Source organism: Phoenix dactylifera, chromosome 11 (assembly GCF_009389715.1).
Source record: "Phoenix dactylifera cultivar Barhee BC4 chromosome 11, palm_55x_up_171113_PBpolish2nd_filt_p, whole genome shotgun sequence".
NCBI lineage: Eukaryota > Viridiplantae > Streptophyta > Magnoliopsida > Arecales > Arecaceae > Phoenix > Phoenix dactylifera.
In genome coordinates, this window is record NC_052402.1 from 5,618,913 (window position 1) to 5,643,079 (window position 24,167).

At 36.8% G+C, this 24,167-nt stretch overlaps 1 protein-coding gene across 5 annotated transcripts; it reads right to left on the minus strand.

The window, feature by feature from the left end:
- Positions 1–560: 560 nt before the first annotated feature.
- On the minus strand, positions 561–22,508 carry LOC103711911 (histone-lysine N-methyltransferase ATXR7). 5 transcript variants are annotated; one of them, XM_039131378.1, is made up of 20 exons: positions 22,297–22,508; positions 19,394–19,623; positions 18,748–19,306; positions 18,417–18,539; positions 15,280–15,609; positions 14,840–15,187; positions 14,304–14,711; positions 13,886–13,973; positions 13,408–13,787; positions 12,543–13,194; positions 12,032–12,435; positions 11,827–11,949; positions 11,668–11,748; positions 10,606–10,659; positions 10,341–10,492; positions 7,918–7,964; positions 7,713–7,765; positions 3,094–3,205; positions 1,966–2,057; positions 561–778 (listed from the first exon to the last, which is right to left on the minus strand). In XM_039131378.1, the coding sequence occupies exons 1-16, from the start codon at positions 22,360–22,362 to the stop codon at positions 7,943–7,945; spliced, it is 4,020 nt and encodes a 1,339-aa protein (XP_038987306.1). In that variant the 5' UTR covers positions 22,363–22,508; the 3' UTR covers positions 561–778; positions 1,966–2,057; positions 3,094–3,205; positions 7,713–7,765; positions 7,918–7,942. The 5 variants fall into 5 exon arrangements, with proteins under 5 accessions (XP_038987306.1, XP_038987305.1, XP_008796455.2 ...); XM_039131377.1 differs by having other exon boundaries at positions 2,998–3,205; XM_008798233.4 differs by lacking the exon at positions 561–778 and having other exon boundaries at positions 1,644–2,057; positions 2,998–3,205; positions 13,886–13,967.
- Positions 22,509–24,167: the final 1,659 nt, after the last annotated feature.

Here is a 24,167-nt window from a genome sequence, read left to right on the forward strand (position 1 = left end):
AGCAAATGGTTGACTGAGCAAAATGGCCAGTAACATCAGCATTCCGTACTAACATAATAAGATACCTGAACTGTGGATGCAATGCATGCATGTAATTTTTGGTGCACCTTGCCCAATATGTCTGTCCTGCATATTACTATTTACAAAGAGTTGAAATAGGACTAAAAAAAGTTTGAACCAAGAAATCTTCCGTATTTTATTAAACAATTTATGTGCAGATATATTGTTTGTCATGTTTTATATTGTTAATTTTCCTGCTAATCCAGAAGGACGCTAATAATAACTTCCGGGGTTTGTAGGTCCACCAAAAAGATACACACCTTTAGAGCCACCTCTTCCTTAAAAACCTTTATGAGGTGGCTGCAGAAAATCTTGGGTACTAGAAAGATGCAGAGACGGGGGCTGGTCAAGTAGCAGCCCGGAAATAACCATAGCGGCCGCTGTTGGTAAAATATACAAGTAGGTTTGCCCCATCCGCTGGGCAACGGAGGGTAGGGCAATAGAATAATATTTTTCTTGCTGCCAGCACCTCGCCTTTCCCATTCAGTCCATACCACAAATAACAATCCCGCATCATTTTATTAGCTTGCTTCTGATTCAATTCACAACATATTTGATTTTATTATGCAATGCGGTCACTAGTAAGGTGGATGGCTGCTGCTTTCCTGTTCCTTGTTAAAAGTGCTGTATTTCATTAGGGTGAAAAGCGGCAAGTTAGGAATGAAAGACATACCACACAAATTTGAAGCTCCGGCAAAAAATTCCCACGTTACCACACCTGCATGCAGAGGAATCTCCATAAATATGACTAGGAAGCATAGAAAATCAAGAAGAAAGTTACATGCAATCAGCAGGCAATATACTGAAAAATAGTTGACATCCAATCTTAAATATTTAGATAATGTAGTCATCTAACAATTGAAATTACTAACTTAAATTTAAAAAAAACGATGGAATTTAGGGTAGAGATGTGGCAGCTGATATTGTAGCGTCAAGGGCCTTAGAATATACATAATCCTTGCAATCATATAACCTAAAAAGCATGCTTTAGAGAAGCTCATCCATCACTGCTCGATATCTATCAAAATCTTGCGTGTTTATTACCATTCCTACGTATCACTAAAAGATTTAGGCAGACAAACTCATGCACCAATACCCATACAACAGAGGATGGAATACAGCCACGGACCTACCGCAGGAATGCAACCACCTTAGCTACAGAATCCCAAATAAGCACTTCTTTACGTACACCAAGAACCGAAAATGGCAATAAGGATTGACCAACCAACAAGGCTCAACCATGATTAACCACCACCTCTAAAACCAAAACCAAATAAATCAAGAAAAGATCTAGCTGAAAGATCATATCTCACCACCGCGATGCCCGCTGGTAGGGAACCATTTGAACAGTACTTTATTTCCATAATTCTAAAATTAAGGGGGACAATTTAGGACTATTAACCCAAAAGCCCATCATCTCCCCATAAGTCTTGCTACAAAAAGTAGTCATGTTAGTAGTGATAATGCAAGCGGATGGATATTACATGACCTCAATAGTAAAGAAATTATAAAAAGAAGATAAATCTAACATTCAACTACACATAAAACAAAGGTTTATTACTAGATCCTAGCGAGCTTCATAATAATGAAAAGACGGCTTCAATCTATTTAGAAATCCTCAAACGTATCGACAGCAATTTCACCGTTCTGCAGATACACCCATTGTACTTGTATAACTCAACAAACTTCTCCATTGCATAGCAGTGGACTACATATTCTAAATTACCCAAATATAATCATTCACAAGATTCCTTTCATTGCGATGGCTTAAAATTTCGTAGTCAAAATGCACCAAAGACTTGGTGGCTTCCCATTATATTGAATGAATGAATTCGGCACAAGCCTGTACAGAGTTATTAAATTTCAAAACCCAGCGTATTTCTAAAAGACAAGACGATTATTAACCTTGGCAGCAGAGAACTCAACTGCAGCAATAGATAATAACAGTAGAACATAGTTGTGTAAATGTCCATCGACACTCCCAATGGGGCGATAACCTGAAACAACAAAAACTTCGGCCAATCAGGTCTTTTAACCTAAAATCAAAAAAACCACATTCTATATCATATTCCAAATGGGCAGCAATGACACAAGGCTAATGAGCAAACTAATGCTGGTAATGAAAGAAGAAAGCAGGGTAAATCAATTGCTCATCGATGTTCATGGCTATGGAGGGAAAAGAAGCTAATGAATGCACACAACAGTAATGCAAACATATTCAGAGATAGACTGGGGATAGAGAGAGAGAGAGAGAGAGAGAGAGAGAGAGAGGAGAAGAGAGTTCTTTAATTTTTTGATGATACTGTCATTAGTTTTTGACCTAAATATTCATTCAAGGAAAGGTACTCTAATGCAAACATAAAAATAAAAAGAATCACGTCCAATTGCTTACTTTTCATACTAGCCTTTGACCAATCTTTCCAAGATCTGGTCCACCATGGTCATCTGGATTTTATTAAATCCTTAAATCTTTTTGTCTAAATGTGCATTTGCACATGCACAAATAAAGGATGACACAAAGTCGCTGATTTTCTTTAGACTTCCTTTTCTGTCTCAATATGCATCTCCTATAACTTTTAGAATCTCAACTTTGTAATATCATCATATTATTTCCCTTTTACAGATGACGAGTGCTCAATGATGGGAATATACTTCAGAGAAAAGAAACATCTACAATGAGGTAGCTTAACAGCATCAAACAAGATAGACTGCAGAGTCGAATCACAGAGGTTTAATATTATCCAATTATTCCTATGTTTATACATCTAGAGCACTGCTTATTGCCACCATTACAAGAAAATTGTGCCAGGAAAAATATCGTGGTCAAATAATCGAAGTCATAGCAATGATAGAAATAATGAGAACCTGGAAACAGCTTTAGATGGTACAACTGCAAATATATCGCAAAAGAGAAGGGCAAGATGATTGGATACATACAAGAGAAATGCATAAAGCACAGATGAAGATATTCACTGCAGCTCTCCATGTTACATGCCATATTAACAATTACAACATGGATGAAACTGTGGAGACCTTGGAGCGCACAGCTTTTTGAACTCTGAAGAACAGCAAGTCCACAATGCATTGCAAAGCATTAAAGAGCGTCCAGAAATCTTTCTAAGTAGCTTCGACTGCAACCAGCAACCTAGGTCAAATGGAACGAATATAAAGACTGATGAATATTTAAAATCAATAAAAAAAGTCCTATAAAGCTTTTTAATTTACACGAACTACTTTTGATTTAAAAAAAGCAGTGAATCTTTCCCTTATTGCAGCCATTTTACATGGAACTGAGAGTTTCAAACTACCACATTGGGACATAATATTGCAATTCAAACCTCGTGTAAGATTGTTCTGTGTTTTTTTTTTCTTTTTTCTTTTTTTGGGTGGGGAGAGTGGTTGACGATGATGTGTTTTTTGTTTTGTTTTGTTTTGTTTTTGTGGTGATGGTGGTGGTTTGCGGGGGGTTGGACGCTCTCCTCTTAAGAGGAGGGCATATCTGCTTCTCTCAGATCTAAAATCAATAAGAACTAAAATCAAAGATCATACCATTGATCATGATCCATACCATAAAAAATGCCTCAAAATCAATAATTACTGTTTGGTGGTTTCTAACCTATGGATCAGGTAGACACAAAAAAGGTTGATTCTTAATTTAAAAGCTTTATTATGTATTTTAGCACACTAGCATAATGGAAACTATCCTTTTCTTCTATTTGTTGCATAATTTAAAGATCATCAAAACACATAAGTTTCGTTTCTACACATTTTTAATAATATAGATCATGATCAACGGCGTTGATCTTCAATTTCAGTACCCAATTATTGATTTGGGGCCTGAGAGAAGTAAATACCTTCTCCTCTTGAGAGGAGCACAGTCTATTCCATATGTGTGTGTGTGTCCATGCCATTGTATCCTAGCCATATCATTTCCAAATTTTTCTAATATTTGTCATTTGGACTTAAAATTGTATTTTGTTGTATCTGCATCTTGTATCCATGTTCATGCTCCGTGCTTCATAGCTTCCCTCTGAGACTGCCTTAAAGGTATAACTTTTATTTGCTGCATAAATTCTCCCTTTATCTAAGCCTCTCTGAATGTCATTCTTTTCGTTCACACTCCTCTAATAGCACTTGGAAGCATAACTCTTATCAAACTATTTATTAACTAATTGAGATAGAGCAAATGACAATTGTTAATTCCCTTCGAAAAAGTCCACCATTTGAAGAATATTGGAATGCTAGGATTTGTAAGGGCATCTCATCAAACAAGGCAGATGCTAACTATGATTAAACGTATGTACAGTAGGACGAAAGTATAGGTGATTGATGGGTTTTTCCTTGGATTTTAGGATATGAGTGATGAATTGCTAATTTTGACTAAGTCAAATAAAATCATGACAGCTATACAAAAGCAACAATGTTTTTTCCATGTGAACTTGGATTTTAGGATATGAATGATGAATTGCTAATTTTGACTAATACAAATAATAAGCCTAACAGCTATACAAAAGCGACAATGTTCTTTCCATGTGAACTTTCACTTTGGATTTGTTTGGTTTGTGGGAAGAGGGGAGAAAGTGGGTTGACAGAAAATAGAAAAATGCCTCATGTTTGGTTGGAATTTCCAAAGAAAAGAGATCGGAAAGTAGTTTTCTCATGAAAATAAAATCCCCATAGTTCATGGGAAAGAAAAACTGATATGGGACATGGGAAAGTTCAATTCCCACTAATTGAAAATTGGGATATTTTTTTTAAAAAAAAAGTGCCCTTAAGCTTTTAAATAAAATGGGGTAAGGCCTTTCCCTTTATCTCTTTATTAAAGGCATAACAAGCATTTTGCACAACTTTCCCATCAAAGTAAATGCTCAACCAAACATAAGCCACTCTGGAATGTGCCATTTTTCCATAGTCAGCCAAACATAGAATAACCACTTTTCCAAGCATCAGCTTTCCTGAAAAAATATTTCAGTAGGGATAATTCTTCCCGCAAACGAAACGAGTCCTTTATGCCCAACATAGACTTCCAAAGTTCCAGCTTATTCATGCCAAAAATATAAATAGTTTCAGCTGATATAAGCCCAAAATACACATTCAAGTCCAGGCTTATTTATGACCAAATACTTTTTGCAAAGTTTCAGTTTCTTATACCCAAAATGCACCCCAAAAATCCCAAGTCCTAAGAAACCTACCAATGCCCAAATCTCAGATGATCTAAACACAACCACTTGCAACATCCCAAAGCTTAATTTGTTTACAAGATATACCCATAAACTTTCAAAATATACTGTGTGGGTTGAAAAGTGCTTCCGAAATCCATGCATATGTGTGTTTCTGTATCTTCTTTTCAATTTCTTCTGTGCATCATATCTCCTCTTCCAATAAAACTTGGCAAGCAAGCCAGAAACCCATGAAGCAAAGACTTAAAACATATATTATATAAGAGAAAGCCAATTATTTTACACTATAAAAGTTTTCAATGATAGAAAATAGGCGAGCAACATAGTCAAAGCCATCTGTTGTAATATTGTAGTATATCATGACCTCATCTACTGTCTCACCCATTAATACATCCATTCAAGCCTATCATTTCCACAGCATTAAAATTGTTGTTCATGATATTATAACAATATTTTGGTACATCTCATATTACATGACTAAGAAAATAAAACTAGAAAAATAACCAACCAACTGGCATTATATCCACCCATGTTCTACTATTTCTTAATACCAGGTCATTTATTTAAATTTTATTAGCTACAATAATTTTGAGTGTAAATGCTAAAATTAGTTTTGGGGTTTATGTGCACATGAATGTGCAATTTAACTACTGTTTACAAACCCTGATACAGGGATCTGTGACCATCTCAGAGGCACCGGTATCCAAAAAGCCTAATGGAACAATCCCAACAAATAATTCTGTTAGGTTGCAATATTAAAATTCATGGAATATCATATAAACAGTCACCCAAACCATTCGGAACACAATCCTATAGCTCAAAAATTTTGTCAGCTCAGACTAATAGACTCCATGCACCTACGATAGCTGATTCGAACCAACTGATTCCATTCCATGTAAAATATCCTATTTAGGAACAAAAGAGAGTCCCAAAAAAGTGATGATTTGAGAGGTACATTAGTCTATTCAAGGCAAGGTGCAAGGTGAAAGCCTCCCTGGTTTTCCTAAAAGGTTTAGACATGGAAAATAAGCAAGATAAAGATTATTGGTGTTATGTGTGGACTTAGTGTTGAATTTGGCACAGGTAACAAATTTCACAGGCCAAATGTGCGCATACTTTCAGTATAAATGAACAATGACAGAACCTAATATATGTCAACCACAAATATGAAAGGAGATCCATTTCTTCCCACATATTCGGTTGTGAAAATAATTGAAGCCAACTTATATGTCATTCTGACTTGAAGTACAATGTGTGCACTTCACCTGAACCTCTTAAAACTATATACCCCATGTTATAAAGCCTTCTTAATCAACCTCAAAAGCATTTTTGGAGAGCGACATAACTAACCCTGAGATGCATGTCAAGATGAGAATCAAATGAGTCTTTTAGAAAAAAATGCAAACATACACTGGCCCAAAGACTTGACAATAATGTTTTATTCAACAGAGTTAGTGAAATAATCTTCTTACTTTATTACAGGTTTTGGCTTAAAATTAACGTAACAACTCATGTTCCTAAGTATAAAAGAACTGAATGCCTGACTTCCACCTCGAGACCTTGTCTAATAAACCTAATGACTTATCCTACAAAAATAACCCAACTTAAGTTCAGAAATCACCATCGAAAAAAATGCAAAACTAAAACATGTTTTACAGTAACACAACGATAGAAATTGTTCCATAAAACCCATTAACTGCTAGTAATGTCCAAAATAAAATCACTGTAGCATTTATAAATGTGAATAAACATTCTAAGGATACACTAAAAGTTGTCATCACTGCAACCTAATGCTCTTCAATTACTAAGCCACATGTCAGATTGGTCCGCATGCATCTAAACCAACCGACCATGAAACCGGAAGCCTATTTTCACAAAAGAAACACAACCAGCCTGTGTATGTCTAGCTTGTCAATTTACAACATTGAATATCAGGAAAGCAATATATCATAGTTCGCTTCTCCCATGAGAACTTCAAATGATCCAGATTGACAATATATCACAAAGTTGTAATTGATTGATTGGTGACTGTCATGACATATAACTAGAAGAATACAAGCTTCATTACATTCTTACTATACCATCACTATCATAACTGAGGCACAATTGCTTCTCCATTATCTTTTTTTTTTTACTAAAGTTTTGCTTCATCAAAGATATAGAACACTCAAAAGATGCTAGAATAAGAAGCAGAATGCCAACTAAAAACATGTACCATACAAGTCTACAATGCAAATTAATGTATCATACTATCATCAAATAATTGTCAGACTTCAAAACTTGAATCATGAATGTAAACTGTGAACTAAACTCAACAAGCCTTAGCACATCCATTTAAAATTTACTTCTTAATTGTAGCCTAAGCCCATTAGTTGCCCAGAGCTTATCAATAGGAGAAAGAGGGTGGCGTAATTGCATCACCAACCAAGAGGAAAAAATCCAGGAGAAAGTACTGGGTATATAACCTCATACCTCATCGATTACAAGCCGATCACTGGCCCGTCCAAGAGCAACAAATAAATGACCTATAAAAATTTTAGGTTACCAAAAATGAAAAATTATTAGAGAACAAACAAGATGCACCACCACTGATTTAACAGAATTGGTAATTCAACACAAGATTAAGAATCAAAACTATCAGAAAATAGAAAATAGTAAGGCAACAAGTCAAACACACCATGAGCGATAAGAAAATACTGTTACTAATTCAACGATCCACGGCACCTACAGAAAATAACAATAGGTTAGCTCATCGCCAAAAGAAGGTAATACAATTAGCATGCAAAATATAAGTTGCAACTTACTACTGAGTCATCAAAGATTTCTCATGAACAACAAAACATGTGTCTGTCTATTACAAATATTACAATAGAAAAAAATTCTTCACCTATTTGTTACAATTTCATAAAGAGTGCATATTAAAGTTAAGCAAATATTTCCTTTAAGGACAGATCATCATAGCTTCATCATAAAGAGTGCACCCACAAAAAAATTCTAATTCTAGGTACTATTTGCTCCTTTTTCTCATCATGTGCTGAGAATATTTTCATATTTTCTAGGCATTCGCAACTCTTGAATCAATAATTAGTAAAGAAATTCCAGGTTTGCAAAAAGGAGAAGAGAGCAATCCTTTCATCCCATGACTCAAAATGATGATATACCATTAACTCTCTCCCCCGACCATATTTTGTTTCCAATTTTAAAAAAACAAGTGTTTGGTAAATGCAATGCTTGTATGATGGTCATGATTGACAGTGGTGATTTTTTTCTTTGAAAGTGGATGGGTCAGTAGGTGGGGGTGGCGGAGAGGGGACAGAGCACAATGTGTTATCATTTCATAACGTTCCATTGTTGAGATTCGCAAAATCCATAAAGATTTAATAATAAACAGGAAAAGCAGTTACCAAGTCCAACAGGCCTTGGTGCGTCCATTATATATAAAAGATTTCTACTACTTAGATCTGATTTTCTTAAACATCATGAGGATCAAAAGGTTTATACAACCACCCCTTCCAATAATTATGCCCTCATCATCTCTAGCTCCAATCTAGCATGAAAGTTTTAGAAAATTTAACCCTTCAGGGAACCCTTCCCCCCCCCCCCCCCCAACCCCACACTAACAATAAAAACCATGCCACCTTATTTTACTCCGCCTCTTAATCTCCCTCTCATTAACATCTTCCACTCACCTCCAAATTGATAAAAAAAAAAAAAGGAAAGTTAACTTAGGCAGTTACAAATTCCCCCTCTCTTTTCAACTATCAAGAACAAAATGCCCACATCTCTCTCCATCCCTCTACATCATATCATTTCCTTTCTCCCCTGAACTCCAAGACTCGCAACAGCAGTTGGCCGATGCTTTTAATATCAGAAGAATAACAAGATATTGGGAAAAGTTTGCATTGCATAATTTTAAAAATGCAACTGCCTGTATTTCCTTCCAATTGTAAATCGTATCTCTATTTTGCAATTCAAGCCAAGCTGTTTTGAATTTTCAATGCACATCAACAACTTTACTTCATAATACAATAAAATAAGATGTTTTAAAATCTGATTTATCTATTTATATTATTTATGTTGCTTTATTATGATAAATGCCTGATTGCCTCCAGTCTACTGAATATAGCATTTCTAATGTATAAAGTACCAATATAACATTTACACTAATATTTCATCTTATGATGCCCTCAGCTGTCTCACACTTTATCAAGCTCCCATCCAAATGCATTTACTTGCAAGGATTTGGTTGGAACTTGACCTTCTCAAGAAACAAAGAAGTGCAAAATGATACATTTCTTAAATTTTTGTATACTTAAATGATTATTATAATTCATCCCAAAAGAATAACAAGTGATATAACAATATCTAAAAAGACACATTATTATATGAAAATAATTATAATCATCAATTTAAATTGCATGTGTTTATATCAAAAAGCAATTTTTGCAACAAATCTATTTAACTCGTGCATAATCTTTTAATCTTTTTGTCATGTTGTGCATTGCAAATAGCTGTGCTAACTTGACAAATAGCATAAATCTACTAGAGAATGCAGAAAGAATGGAAAAGCAATGAGCTAGTTAAGTAAAGTTGTTGATTCTAGCCAGCTATTACCACAATACACAAGGGCTTAATCCCACCATTGCAGGATTTGTAGAGGGTCAGATTTATGTAGCCTTACCCTAGCATGTGGAGAGATTGTTTCCATGTTTTTTCATGATCTCTAGGTCACAATGGAGCAACTTACTGTTGCGCCAAGACACACCCTCATGTTTTATTTATTCAATTAAAATGGAAAAAGATTTACAGATTCATAGATGCTTCAATTCAACATATTACTAGATTCATTCTCCCTAATAATGTATTCATATATGTTCTTTTCCTAGAAAGCTTTGGTTGCATTCACATTGACATTCAACTAGGCAGCGTGAGCTCAAATATCACAGAGACCATCAGAAATATCAGAGCCTCAATGAGGCTTCGCCACAGAGCATAGGCATGGAGTTAGGAATTGTACACAATAAATTCGACAAAATGCATCCCAATTGACTGAATTAGAAGCGTATAATAGTTTAATAATCAAACCTTCCCCAAGCATACCTTCGAGAACCACAGTTGCACGGAATCTTTTGTTCTTCCAATGGAAACTTGTAGTTGTAAGTGAGCTCTTCACCAGCAGATATATGTTTCTTTGCATAAATGAAGATTTTCTTCTGACCATCAACAGTGATCACCTTTGTATAGCAGTTTGGCTGGGAGGAAGAACATAAAAGGAGGAAAGGAGGGGGGAGGTGAGTTAGCAAATATTAACAAGAATAGACAGAAGTTATCAACCAAATAACATCTGACACTCTTATGTGGTTACCTCACATGAGTGATTTATAAATCTTGCTATTCCACCACGTTTAGTAGCATCAACCTGCAGACAATAAGATAAAGTAAATTATAAGTGCAATACTAGCAGATGAAAGACAATGGGATGCAAAAAATATTTAGTATGTCACTTGTACTAAGTTGGATCTTTCATAAATGACAATTAGTTTACAGATTGATGTAGAGTTGTTATTCACATATTCACATCACAATATTAAAAGAGTTTATAAAGAAACAGGTCATGCAGGCAAGGACAGAGCTGCATAAAAGTATGAAACGCTGACAGGACACAATTCAATATCACCAACTAATGTGGAACTCTTCCATTTAAGTTGCTTGTATCGTTAACAAATAACAACACAGTATTTTCTTCAGGGAAGCGAAAATGAATAATTCCAGTATATGCACATGTAGACACAAGTGATTATTCCAAGTAAAACTTAAGTTTTCAGTCTCCAGCAGGGATCATCAACAACAGAAAACCATACCCCAACGTTTTACCTAAACTGAAGCATACCATTAACAACATTCTTCTGTCAAGGATCATTTCTAAGCCCTTATATCTTTATGCTTTTCAAAGATAAACAGAATCTCTGTAGCTACAAAGTAAAATAGTGTATGACATATTGTTGATTGAAGTGAGGACAACATTAACGGCAAAGTGGAAAAATAAAGACACATTTAAACAAGTCTAAAAAGTACTTACATATTAGGAAGTTTCACATCATCATAAACATGATCTAACAATAACATAGTTTACTGTACTTCAAGCAGTTTTAATGGTTTTCAAGAGAAAGTAAATAAAAATGTAAGATTAGAAATATGGCAAGTGGAAACCCAACAATGCCACACAAATTCATAGTCTGTCAAGCTGTATTTTAATGAAATTACTAAAATTATTTCTTTTAAAAAATAGATGTGGTAATGCAAACCATGAAAACTATGCAAGAATTATTCTACATGTTTCCCATGCTAGTGAAAAATTGGGGGAAAATATATCCATACAAAATACCCCTGTGAAGATTCAGAAAGGTATTGCAGTTCCTCCACTTACCACATAATCATCGTCCAATCTAAAGAGGTAACTACTACCGATTCCCATCTTTTCGTATTGACGTTCACGTATATCTGATACCTGCAGGTGTCATAATATTAAGCTGGTGTTCAAAATTAAGAAAGTCAACATACAGAAATGCAGAGGAAAAAGGCTGACCCGGCGACGGATAACTTCGCCTACATATTCAATTACAAAGTCTTCAGCCTCGACAGGCTCAAGGGCCACAAGACCCCAATCATGTATCTTGCTCCTTTGAAAGCGCAATCGTTTTTTCCTTGCCTAAGAAAGAAATAGAATGATAAGCAAAAAAATATGTGAAGAGAACGAAAATTACCTGAACAAAAACTCATATTTCAATTACCGTCAACTGAGTGACTTTTAATAAGTCAGCGCCCTCTGCAGCAGCCAGAAGGTTTCGTAGCTTGACCCTATTTGTTCTTGCAGAAGGGCCTTTAACATTTGAACTTTGAGATGCATTAGACATAGAAGCAAAATAATTCGTTTGAACACGAATTCCTCTCACACGAGCCCTGTCAGATGGAGGTGCATTCCGTGACCATTTATGCCACTCCCATCCATCAATGGAAGTCCGAGCACAGCCATCTGACTTGGGGCATGGAAGCGAGGGTTTCACCCTTCGGCTTGTCAAGTGCTTGCGCCTTCCTTTTTTCACTGAACTCATTGTTGTTAGTTTTGAAGCTTTAGATGGGATATCTGATGCTTGATCCATCTCAACTCTCCTTTTCAGACGAGACAGTCTTCTAGCTGTCAAAATGCAACCAATTAAACCAAGAAAAACAGGAAATATAGAATTTAGACAAGTGAAATGACTTAGAACAGTAAGAACACAATAAAACAGGATCTATACTTACATTTTGGAATGTCATTGGAGCAGAATACTTCTGATCCTTTCTGGACACTCAAATCACAATTATTCCCACACACAACCTTCTCATATTTATTTGAATCCTGTTCCAAACTTGAAACTTTCTCCAAGTTGGACTTAAAAACACCTGAGAAAACCACTTTAACTGCATCATGTGACTCTTTACTACAAGTATTTGCATCCCTTGGAGAAGTTGTTGCTTCAGGATTACCAAAACTAGGCAAAGTCTTTTTTCGAATCTTCCGAGTTATTTTCCCTAATTTCCGAGTTCTTTTCCTCGTTAAAGTGCAAACATCCGGTGAGGGCAGAGTTTCAGTCTTCCATTCATCTAACTCTTGAGAAATCACATCCACAGTCCTGGAATCTACTAGCTCAGTCATTGATCCAGGCATCCGCTGATCTCCTATGGTGTCCCTAGGTAGCTCTACCGATCCAGCATTCTCCGAGGCAATGCACATGGATGAAGACCCAGCCTTGTTCCTGCCTAATTTTTTCTTCCGAAAGTAAGTGTACTTTCCAATAAGTGAAGAAGTACCAGCCAACTCTGAATTGTTTGAGTGCCTCGATCTTTCTCTAAGTTTCTCTAAAGCTGCAGAGGAATCACCATCATTTTCTTGTTCGACATGATATGCTCCATCCTGAAATGGATGAACTCAAGCATGATTCGGTGCAGGACAAAAAAGAAAGAAAGAAAGAACTATTGGAATCATATAACAGAAACAGGATCAGCTAATCAGCGAAATCAACCACATGGAAGTCATGCAAATAATATGATAAGGGGCGGAAATGAAAGACAATGAGAAAAACATAATGCATACACACATGGAGAGAAGAGTACAAGAGAAGTGTACCCCAAATAAGCGATTCAGGTTTGTTTTGTCACTGTTGACACCTGTGGCATTTAATTCAGAATTCCTTATAGCACCCCAAGAATCAACACATTTGTGAAGAATGCCAGTCATATGAGAGGATTTCCACCCATTAAGAACCTCGTCATGTAACTTCTGTCGGCAAAGTGCCAAAGTAATATATTTCTGAATAACAGGAATATGCCCCTCTAATTTTGAAGGTCGGAACTTGGTTTCTTGAACTACATCCAGAGATGTAGGCCACTCCTCCAGTCCAGGGGGCGGTGGTTCGTCAACATTTACATCATCAGGGCCAGTTGTCATAGGCAGGTCCAGTTTTTCAAAGGCACTTACATAACTTGTAGAGGGCACACTTGGTGGTTCTGTTTAGAAGAATGAAGAAAGCATCTGCTTAGAAATGATATCTTTACTTCTAGGCTGTACTCAAAAAACTAAAGAAAATACTATAATCCAAAGTTACCAGGAAACTCCAACGTTATATCATTATCCATGCCAACTGATTTGGGCAAATCTGTCTGGCAATCAGATTCTCTCACATCAACCTGTTGCTGCAATCAAAAGATATTGCCAATTATGCTAGAAGCTTAACCATGAGGATCAGGTACCTGCAACCGAAGTTTCACACCAACTCTCACCCAAGATGGTGTCAATTTCCAGTATCAGCACACCCTTATTGCATGTCACTCCATTGAAGTGCCATGGAGGCAAGACCTATAGGCAGCATAGGTGTGTGACACTGGAGGCCATGTCATCTTGGATGGAGCTAGGGTGAAGCACTAGATGCAGGTTAATTCCTCTATCATAAGAACAAAGCTATATTAATGAAAATAAGCAAAATTATAAAATATTGCATAATGGGGCATCATGAGCAAAGTTACCTGATTCAAATTATCTTCTAAGGCCAAATAAAACAAATTTGTCATTTCCTCTTTTATAACCTCTTCAAAATATTCAAATAAAGATGCCTTTGCTGATATGTATAAAGCATTCTCTACACTTCGCTGAGTCTTTGTTAGAGCACCAGACAATAAATTGACATGATATATACTGTTTTGCTTTGTCTCGACTTCTTTGGCAATGGAACTAACATCTGAAATTGATGGAGAATGTGCAGAAATATCTGCACTTCCTGTTGCCGGTCCAAACCCAGGAGGAGCACAAGTATCTGCACTTCCCATCACAGGTCCAAGCCCAGAGGGAGCGGATGTATCCCTATTTTCCATTGCAGGTCCAAAACCAGGGGGGAAATCCATGTCATAACCAGAAGTCTGTGGTTCAGAGACGACCTGGGAAACCATGTACAACAAAGAAAAATGTATAAGAGGCAAAGAGAGAAACCATTATTAGGAGCAAAATAGCTTATCTACAAAGATGTGTTCTAAAAAAGGCACACGGTGTCAACTATTTTAATAACCTTTGCTTGCATCTCACTGAGGCTTGGCATATCTTGCTCATCATAAGAAACAGTAACCGGTGAAGGTGAAATTGCAGACCAGCGCTTTCTTTTAAGCCATGCACTGCAGTAATCTGCAACAGGATCGTAGAAGACAGCATTCCACAAAACTTTCATACAATCATAATAAAAGATTTTGCGGACTGCTAACAGTAACTCTGGAGAGTTAACAGAGCTACAAGAGATACAAGCACTTGTAGATGACTCTGCATGAGATGCCTGAAATGAATTTATCTCCTTTGACATGTTAGAGGAAACAGCAACCTTGTTTCCAACTGTGCCGGACTTCCTCTGAATCACAGTGTGAGTCTGTAGAAAACAGAAACCAAAAGAGTTAAAGCCTTTTCATGATATAAAGATCATGGTATGACAGTGTTCTTCCTTCTCAATGGTAGCATTACCCTTTTGTCAGATGAATAACACATCTTAGCATTCTGTTCTGGCCTACAACTTCTCTGAGCTTTCCTCAAAGAAATAAATTCCGGTATGACACCGCTAATTATTTCATCTAGCAACATCCGACGGGCAGCTTTCATTATGCCAGCATGCAACTGATTAGAGACGTCTTCTAAAATGTTAGATATGAAGCTGTTAAAAGAACTGGCATCATCATTGTTGGCGCCCTCTTCTCTTAAATCAGCATCCGACACAGTCTGCATGCTTACTCTGCTCCATTCGTCAATTAAAGATGCAAGAGTGAACGGCCCAAACTTGTTACCAACATGGTGTATCTAACAAAAAAAGAAAGAAAAAAGGAAAATGGAAAATAATTAAGCTAAGATAATGGCACATGACAACCATGAAAAGTCAATTGCTAGGCAGAGCAATACTCAAGCAAGGACTTGCTTAAACCAGAAACATCATAAAGGTTGTGATATATGTATTGACAGCTCAAAACAAGTAGACGACATAAACATGGGGAACCAGCAAAATATTGTCAACGCAACCGGTAATTTTCTCCTGATTACTTTGGAGTGTGCACATAATATATCTTTTGACATCCCAATTTAAAGAACATTTTTGAGATAATTAAGTATTGAAATGTTTGCTTTTTTGTGGGCAAATTACCAAGAACGAATAAAAAAACTTAAAAAATTCTCTCTGCAAATTGCACACATTCCCATTGCAGAAGGCCACTCTATTTAGTATAAAATTACAAAAGCATAGTTCTTCTAATGCAAAAAGTATGTTCAGGATTATGTCCTCAAATACTTAAATGATGCTAACAGCTGCAATCCATGGAGAGGATGGATCTTATCAGGAAAGGAAGAAAGAAAAAAACAAGCCGCATATAACAACAGCTAATGGACAAAAATATCACCATCGCAAACACATTATCAGGTTGCTTGAAAACAGCAGCCAATAGTAACCCGTGCCAAAGCTTTTTTTGGAGACAATTATAATTTTATGCTCATAAACCATACCAACTATCTAAATTAGCAGTGTTAAAATGGTATACCTCGCATATGTAAGGGCCTGTTTGGCTATTTCTTCAAGATTGGGCTGAAAATCCTGTAGGATCTGTGAATTAGGCCGTCCATTTAAGCATGGCCATGTATCAACGAAACTCTACCCAGCCCAAATCCTATAGAAAGAAGAAAAAAAAAAGACCTCCATAGGTCCATTTTTTCTCCCTGCAGCCCAAAAGGATTTGGGATGGGGTTGGATAGGCTTTTATAAAATGGAAGCTAGAAGGGCCAACAAGCCCGATTCCTACAAGATTTTCAGCCCAATCCTATGGAAATATCCAAACAGGCCCTAAGGGTTTTATCACATGAAACATCAGATCATCAAGCTTCGCAAAGGATGCACAAAAGTGCATTGCCATCAAACTACTGTTCTAAACTCCAATGAATCAAAATATTTTACAATGGCACGTTTTAAAATTTTCCTGCTTCGACTAACCTTCTGAGTGAACTTTTTACCTCTAAATCAGTCTGATTCAAGCCAAGCATTACAACATAGAATCAGGAGCCCAGTTTATGCAAATGAAGCCATCAGAAGCAAAGAATGCAAATCCAACAACAAGCATAAGAACAACTTTGCATATAAGCATGCCTTAGACATCTGCCAACATAACAGCACACATTAGAGGAGCATATCGCATGTGCACATTTTGAGTATTGAAATTGTTTGCAATTGTTATGATTTTCGACTGAATGCTCTTTAGAATAATGTAGATCGTCTGAAAAATTGTATGCAGTATGTTATTAATATTCAAAGGTTTAGGGTTATAGTTCATAAGTTATAGTTCACAAGTCTTTCATAACAAAGAAGAAATCTGCACAACCACCAGGTTTGTGAGAATGAGTTTAACATTTTACTTAAAACAGAAATGTTGGCATAAGAAACTCAGAAATCTTAAATTAGGTTAAAAATATATCAAGTATTCAACATGTTTCTAATCCAACGAAAACCACAACCATTTTCCTCCCAAAATTGGACACCCTCAGATGAAAATAAAGAGAGAATCCCAAGGGAATTTCAGTTTAGAGAGAAGAAATTTGCAATGCAGCCACACTTTTATCCAAAGTTTGCTGTTTTAGTACCAGAACCATACCAGTACCATCCTATTACTGTGTCGATACATCCGGTATGGGGATTGGTCTAGCATACCGACATTCGATAAGCCCCACGTACCCGTTCGGTACTGGTACGGTACCAACTGGTACAGCAAACCTTACTTTTATTAGTAAAAAGTAGATCCACGATGAATTTGCTCAAAAGAAGTTTTGCTGACGCATGATGAATCAACATCACGAAAAGGTGGTCAAATATTGTTGTATGCTTCACATATTGCTAGGATAAAAATGCTTTAGGACCAGGCTCAGATAGAGCATACATGCACGGAAAAATGAAGACTACAAGCACCAATCCTAAGCCTAGCCAAGGAGGTCCTATCCCCCATCTATCAAGCTTGAACCCAGCCTGAAAATGTAGTAACCAAGCTGAACACTTAGAGCCAGCACCTGCAAATAAAAGAAAACAGAGAGAGGTACTTTGCAAGGAAGAACACCATGTGATGTACAAGTTCTGTTTGATGGAGTAGATAACTTTGGATAAAAGAGAGAACTACTCCATTCAATCAAGCAACAGCTTTCCCTCACCTTAACTAGCAAGACGCCGGGTCCTCACTTTCCCTAGGGGTTGCCAGAGGACAAAAGGACAGATTTATTTTGGTGAGAGATAACCATGACCATGGCCCATCATTGGAAGTTCTTAATTCATATCACAAATTATTTTAAACTTTTCAAGTAACTAGCATTGTTGGAGAATGACTAATCTCAGCTCAAAGTGAATGCACATATATTGAGATGATCTAACCTTTATTGTATTAAATATTTATTAGCTTGCCTATCCTTAACACAAGTTGATCAAAATAAGTAATCCTGCCTAAAAAAATTATTTTAAGCCTAAACAGCATCGCAATGTGTAGATATTCCAAGCCGGAGAACAGCAAAACACGGTGTTTATAGAAAAAATAAGAGATTGACCAACCAGGTGACCATGATCTATCAATTCTGCATGATTTTCTTACCACCAATGAATCATGAAGATAACTGCTGTGATGCCAATAGTAAAGTTCTGCAAGTGAATGTGGGCCATGCTTTCGACCTTCCTCATCCTCAAACATCCAGCATGACTCTTCACTTGAAAGTGACTGAACCAGAAAGAACCCATCAATCAGACAACAATTATGCAGTGGACAGTCCAAAAAATAAGAAGTATGAAGGAAAAAGAATCATTACTAAATGATGTTGGAAATATAGATAAAGTAAATAAATGAAGCAAAGTTACTAATCGATGCTGGAAATGTAAATAAAGTAAAGATTGCTGCTTCTGGTTTCAGAAGGAAAAGAAGTAAATACCGCTGGAAGCACTGATGATGCACGATTCACTATTCCATCATTTGTATTTTGCACTTCAGAACCATGAGCTTTATATGTAGAAACTGGATCGGATTCTACCTGTTTTTTCGCATGTCCACGAGACCATGACCGGCAGCTTGCAAGGTTGCTAGTTTCACTCGATACTGCAGTTAAAAAATTTAAAGCACCACATGCATTGCTATGAAATTGCTTTAAATATTTCAAGGGCAGCGGATTGATGAGACTTCCATTTACAACAGGATAAACTGGAAGGTCTTCTGGCAAAAACCCTGTAGATAAGCCCTCATATAGCTGTTCTTGAATATATGGCCCACACATTTGCCCATGTTCATTGATGTACATCCATCCGCTCACAGAGAAGTTTTGGGCATATCCACCATAACTTTTGTCCTGGCCCACTAAAACACCTGAGCCATATTGTTGGGAATTCTGACAGCTATTGTTTGTAGACCTAGAACTTCCCTCCATTGCAACATATGAGTCAATTTCTCCAAGTGGATGACAGACACAGAAGGAGCCGTTTTGCTTATCTGAACACCTAAGTGTAAGAGTACATACAAAAAAAAAAGGGTAAGATGATAATTTTAAGAAACTGAATGGCCAGAGCAGCAAGCAGCAGCCATACCGATAAGATGAGAACCCTCCACTGTGTCCATGTGACAAATAATCATCAAAAACACCTAAAGAGGCTTGCCCTTCCATGCAAGACAATTCAGTTCCTGATGATTTCAGCCTTTTCCTCGATGCAAAGAGATGACTGCCTTCATACAAGTATGATTCTGCAGTATCAAGCTTGGCATCGCTACTGCAACAAGTAACGGAAACCATGTCTGGCAAAAGTTCCTCGAACATCACCTGAATGGCAAAAGAGTCATCTAGGACATCAGCTTAAGATGTTAAACAAAAGACTGACGCTGGAATTCAGGTTACCACAACACTAGGACAAAATAATTTGTATGAGGGTTTTTAACACATGATATAACTTTAACTTTAGTTCAAACTTGAATGTTAAGAAAAACTAGAATAGCTCATGAACCCTTTATTTCCTTATTACTTTGTCATGAATTGTACGAAATAAAAATTTCCAAACTGAAAATGGTTCATTGCCACAACGAAGAATTACATATCAACATGTATGTAGGCATCAAAGGCAACAATTCCCACAGTAAATACAGGAGTCCAGATACAACAGCAGTAGGGTATATGAATATGCAGATAAAAACATAGTCAAAAGCATAAAATAATCTTAGCGTCCTAGCCTCACTGTCCAACTAATATAAATGTCAGACATGCATGTCCACAGAACAGCACAAGCTCCTATGTCCACCAACTCATTGTTGGCCTCACAAATACAAGAAACATAAGTCCCGGGAGCATAAGATATTAACGCTACATGGATTACAAACATAACGCTACATGGATTACAAACACAACGCTACATGGATTACAAAGATATAGAAAAATCGGAACTATAAAATTTATACATGTAATGCAAAAGTAGAAGCATACAGTGTGTAGTCTCAGGTATAATATCCAAATCTTGAATAGCAAATTTCTTACATTTCATGCTCCAGATTTGTATGAATTACATGGTTCATATGGTGGGGTTTGCCAATTAAAATTTTTAATGCTCCCATACCAAACTTTTGTGTTTAAGTCCACATACAGCAATACAGCAGTGATGAAAGACTCAAGCTCCCTCTTATTGGCTGTCGAAATGGTCCAGGTTTTATGTGTGTGCCTCCAAATAACAGCCCCAAGGCCCCAAGGAATAAGCTGTCTACCTTGCATGAGCCTCTTCATGAAATGTATATAGCCCCTTTCATATAAATCTATAATAAACCTCAAGATGCTTATCAAGGGCCTTGCCTCTATGTGCGAGGTGTGGGTAACCTCAGAAAACCCTTTAAAAAATGCAACATATATGGACAGCAAGGCTTAGTTGCAAGACAAAGGGGAGGAAGATTATAATCTAAAAATAAATAACAAAGGAAACAACAACATTTCATGACTGTAACTTAAGAATTTGAGTGCACATAATAGGTTCCCAAGCATGAAGCAGAACAGAAATAGTAGAGACTGCACCAAAGGAAATCCACACATTGTCAGATCTAATAGAAGAAAAGTAGCATATTTCAAAAATACATTACAAAGAAAGAAGAAAAATAAGGGCAACATCTAACTCGTATACCCGATATTATTTCAAAAGTAAGAGGGAGAAAGAATCCAAGGAGAATCAACTATCAGAAACATATTATTTCAAAAAATCATAGAATAGTAGAGACCAGAGTATTTAGAAGCTCATAGAAACTGAACAATAAGCAATAGGAAATAAGGTGAAATATGCTATCCACAGTGATTTTGACAACAAATTATGCTCAACGGCCAAAGAGTAACAAATAAAGTAACAAAACGGAGAGGTAATCTATAGACCAAAGCACACTTATCAGAATAAGGATGCACGGCATTTTGAAATAACCATAATACGGATAAAACGGAGAAAAATGCTTTAAATGTCACCATACAAGGATCACCGCAAGGTGAAAAAATGAGAAAGATCCACAAAAATCAGTATATAGAGGCACAAAAATAACTAAATGCATATACATAAGGATAAAGAGAGATAAGACCATATTTGCATAATTGCATATCATGCAGCAAAGTTATATGAGGATAAAATTAAGCATAACCCTGTAATAATCACAGCACGTGTCTATAACAATTTTCTTTATGGAATGAATGAAAGGTGAATGGTGTTAAGTCGATAGAGGGGGCAATTATCAGGTTTTTGAGCTTCAGCTGACAGAAGCTAAGGCATATCAATACACAGGACGTTGGGGGGTATCGAACAATATATGACATATAGGTCCCCGGCAAGGACAGAGTTTAGGATAACAGCCATAGTTAAAAAGAGGAGTGAAAGCAGCAAGAACTTGGACACAGGTGATGAAGAACAAAGCATGAGCATCACTTATCGCTAGTGAGGTAGGTTACAAAATAAGAGAATAGTTGGAATATAAGGGGTTTCAATACACGTCTCATTATGCAAAATTGGCCTTCCCTAGGAGCTAGAGGCAAGACATTTACCAATCCGGCTGCAAATCGTTACATAGCACCTTTAAAGGGCAAATGTAAATGAGGAATAATCAAACATTAGCTGCAGATAACGGTGGCGAGTAAATAAATAAATAAACAATTCTTACTAATCTTTAAAAGCAACATTCCAATCATGCAAATTCTACGCCAATAAGATGAAATTAACGATAATATCAACGTCAAATGACGAAAGAGACCTGAAACCGTCGCCCTAATAGATCCAAAACAATATTTGACAGGTTAAACAAGAAAACTTATCACGATAATCGATGGCGATCTAGGGTTTTTGTGGAAACAGATTCTTTTTCTTCGATATCCCTATATAGGTTACCTTTTATGGCGGACTTTTCCGCTAGATTAATAAACCAAACACATATACACCTTTTTCTCGCAGATACGAAATCAAATACCAAGAATCGAGAGGGAACTCACCGAAGCCGAGGGGGAGGAGCCGATCCGAGAGTCGCCGTGCGGCCGAGAGAGGCAGATCTGCGGCATCTGGAGATCGAATCGTCCACCGATTCTGAGACGGGGAGGCGATCCCGACGCGCAGCGAGGCAAGAAGGGGGCCTCAAGAAGACATCGGCGTTAGGGTTTGGAGGAGAAAAAGGGATCGGAAGGGACGGGAGCTTCTACTTCGAAAGAGGGTTATTAGAGGGGGCCGGATATAGGCCCATTAATAGCTTAGGACTGGGCGCGGGACAGGTGGACCACACGGGCTTGGTGGCTCGGGGCAGGGTCTTGTTCATATCCGTCCGATGGGAATCAGTGAGAAAACGAGTGGCTGAGATGGGATAGGATGGATCAATTGATAAACTTACCAACCGGTCCTTGTTTACGCTTCTACGCTTGACATTCGCATTCGCAAGAAAAAATCTGAAAACTCATTAAAAATTCCGAAGTGTTTATCTGAAATTCTGAACCCCGCTGCCAATGATGGGAGCCACAGCTCCTCCACGGTACAAGGAATTCAAGAGCGAACAAAAATTATACAGATAAAACAACTATGCAATGGACTCCCTATTTTATCGTACTTTCTCTTACGCTTATAGGGGGGAAAAAAAAAAAAAAAAAGCTATAATCATTATCTTATGCTTAATTCCAAAGTTTCTGATACATACTACAAATATATTTAATACACATCTGATCCAGTACGTATTTTAAGATAAATCGATATACAGTTTTCAAAGCATGCTTTTAACTAGTACATACTAATGGCCAGATAATACACACAAAATATATTAGTTATTTAGCAAGTCAATACGCACCTCTGGATAAATTAATACATAATTTTTAAAATATGGTGTTCATTAGTACCGACACAATTTTTTAGCTTTGTCTAACATAAGAAATTATATACATATCATTTTTTAGATTTTATGAACTCTTACATGTAAAGATTCCAAAAAAAGAGGGGGATTCGAAGGAGGAGAAAGAAACTCGGGAGGAGAAGGAAGATCCGAGCACCCTTCTCCCACCTTTTCCTTCTCTTTTTGTTTTTATTTTTTTTCCATTCCATTTGTTTGTTATATTACAAATGAAATGCGTTCTAAATGATTAATGATTTTGAAAAATATATAAATATATGGCAAGTCAGAGTTATAGAGATTGGGGAAGTAATTCTAAATTTGTGTTGAATTAGAGAAAAGATATAATATGTTGATATTATATGTTCTCAAGCAAAGATATAATATTGAGTTTTTTTCCTTTTCCTCTCTCTAACTGTAGGATAGGGGTGTAAACAACAATTAGCTTGAGCTCCCTTTGTTCCATGCAATCTCTAGCTGCTTACATACCAAGATAAGAGATTTAAGTTGTAGGGAAGCTCTATGTAAATCTTTACAACTGATATCAATAGATTGCGATCTTAATCTAATATTGATACTGTATAATTAAATTAAATTACAAGTTATTATTAGCAAATAAAAATTAAATTATATATATTTACATGCTTATTTGAGCTTAATCAAGCTGAGAACAAATGGAGATAGGTTTTTCTCAAGGTTGTCTCATTTACTACTTTAAGCAAGCCCTTATCAAGGAAATATCAGGCTGTTTGGGAATGGCTTTGCTCAGTTGACAAGCTCATGCACTACAGGAGAACCTACCTTTCCCGACGCTATTTAGGGCCTTTAGCAACGCTTATAAGCGTCGGCTAAAGACCCGGCCACGCTAATCAAAGCGTCGCAAAAGCGTCGGCGATACCGGAGTGGGAAAACTTTTGCCGACGCTAAGTGCTTTTTGCCGACGCTTTAAAGCGTCGGCAAATACTAGGCCAACGGTTTTTACCGACGCTTTAAAGC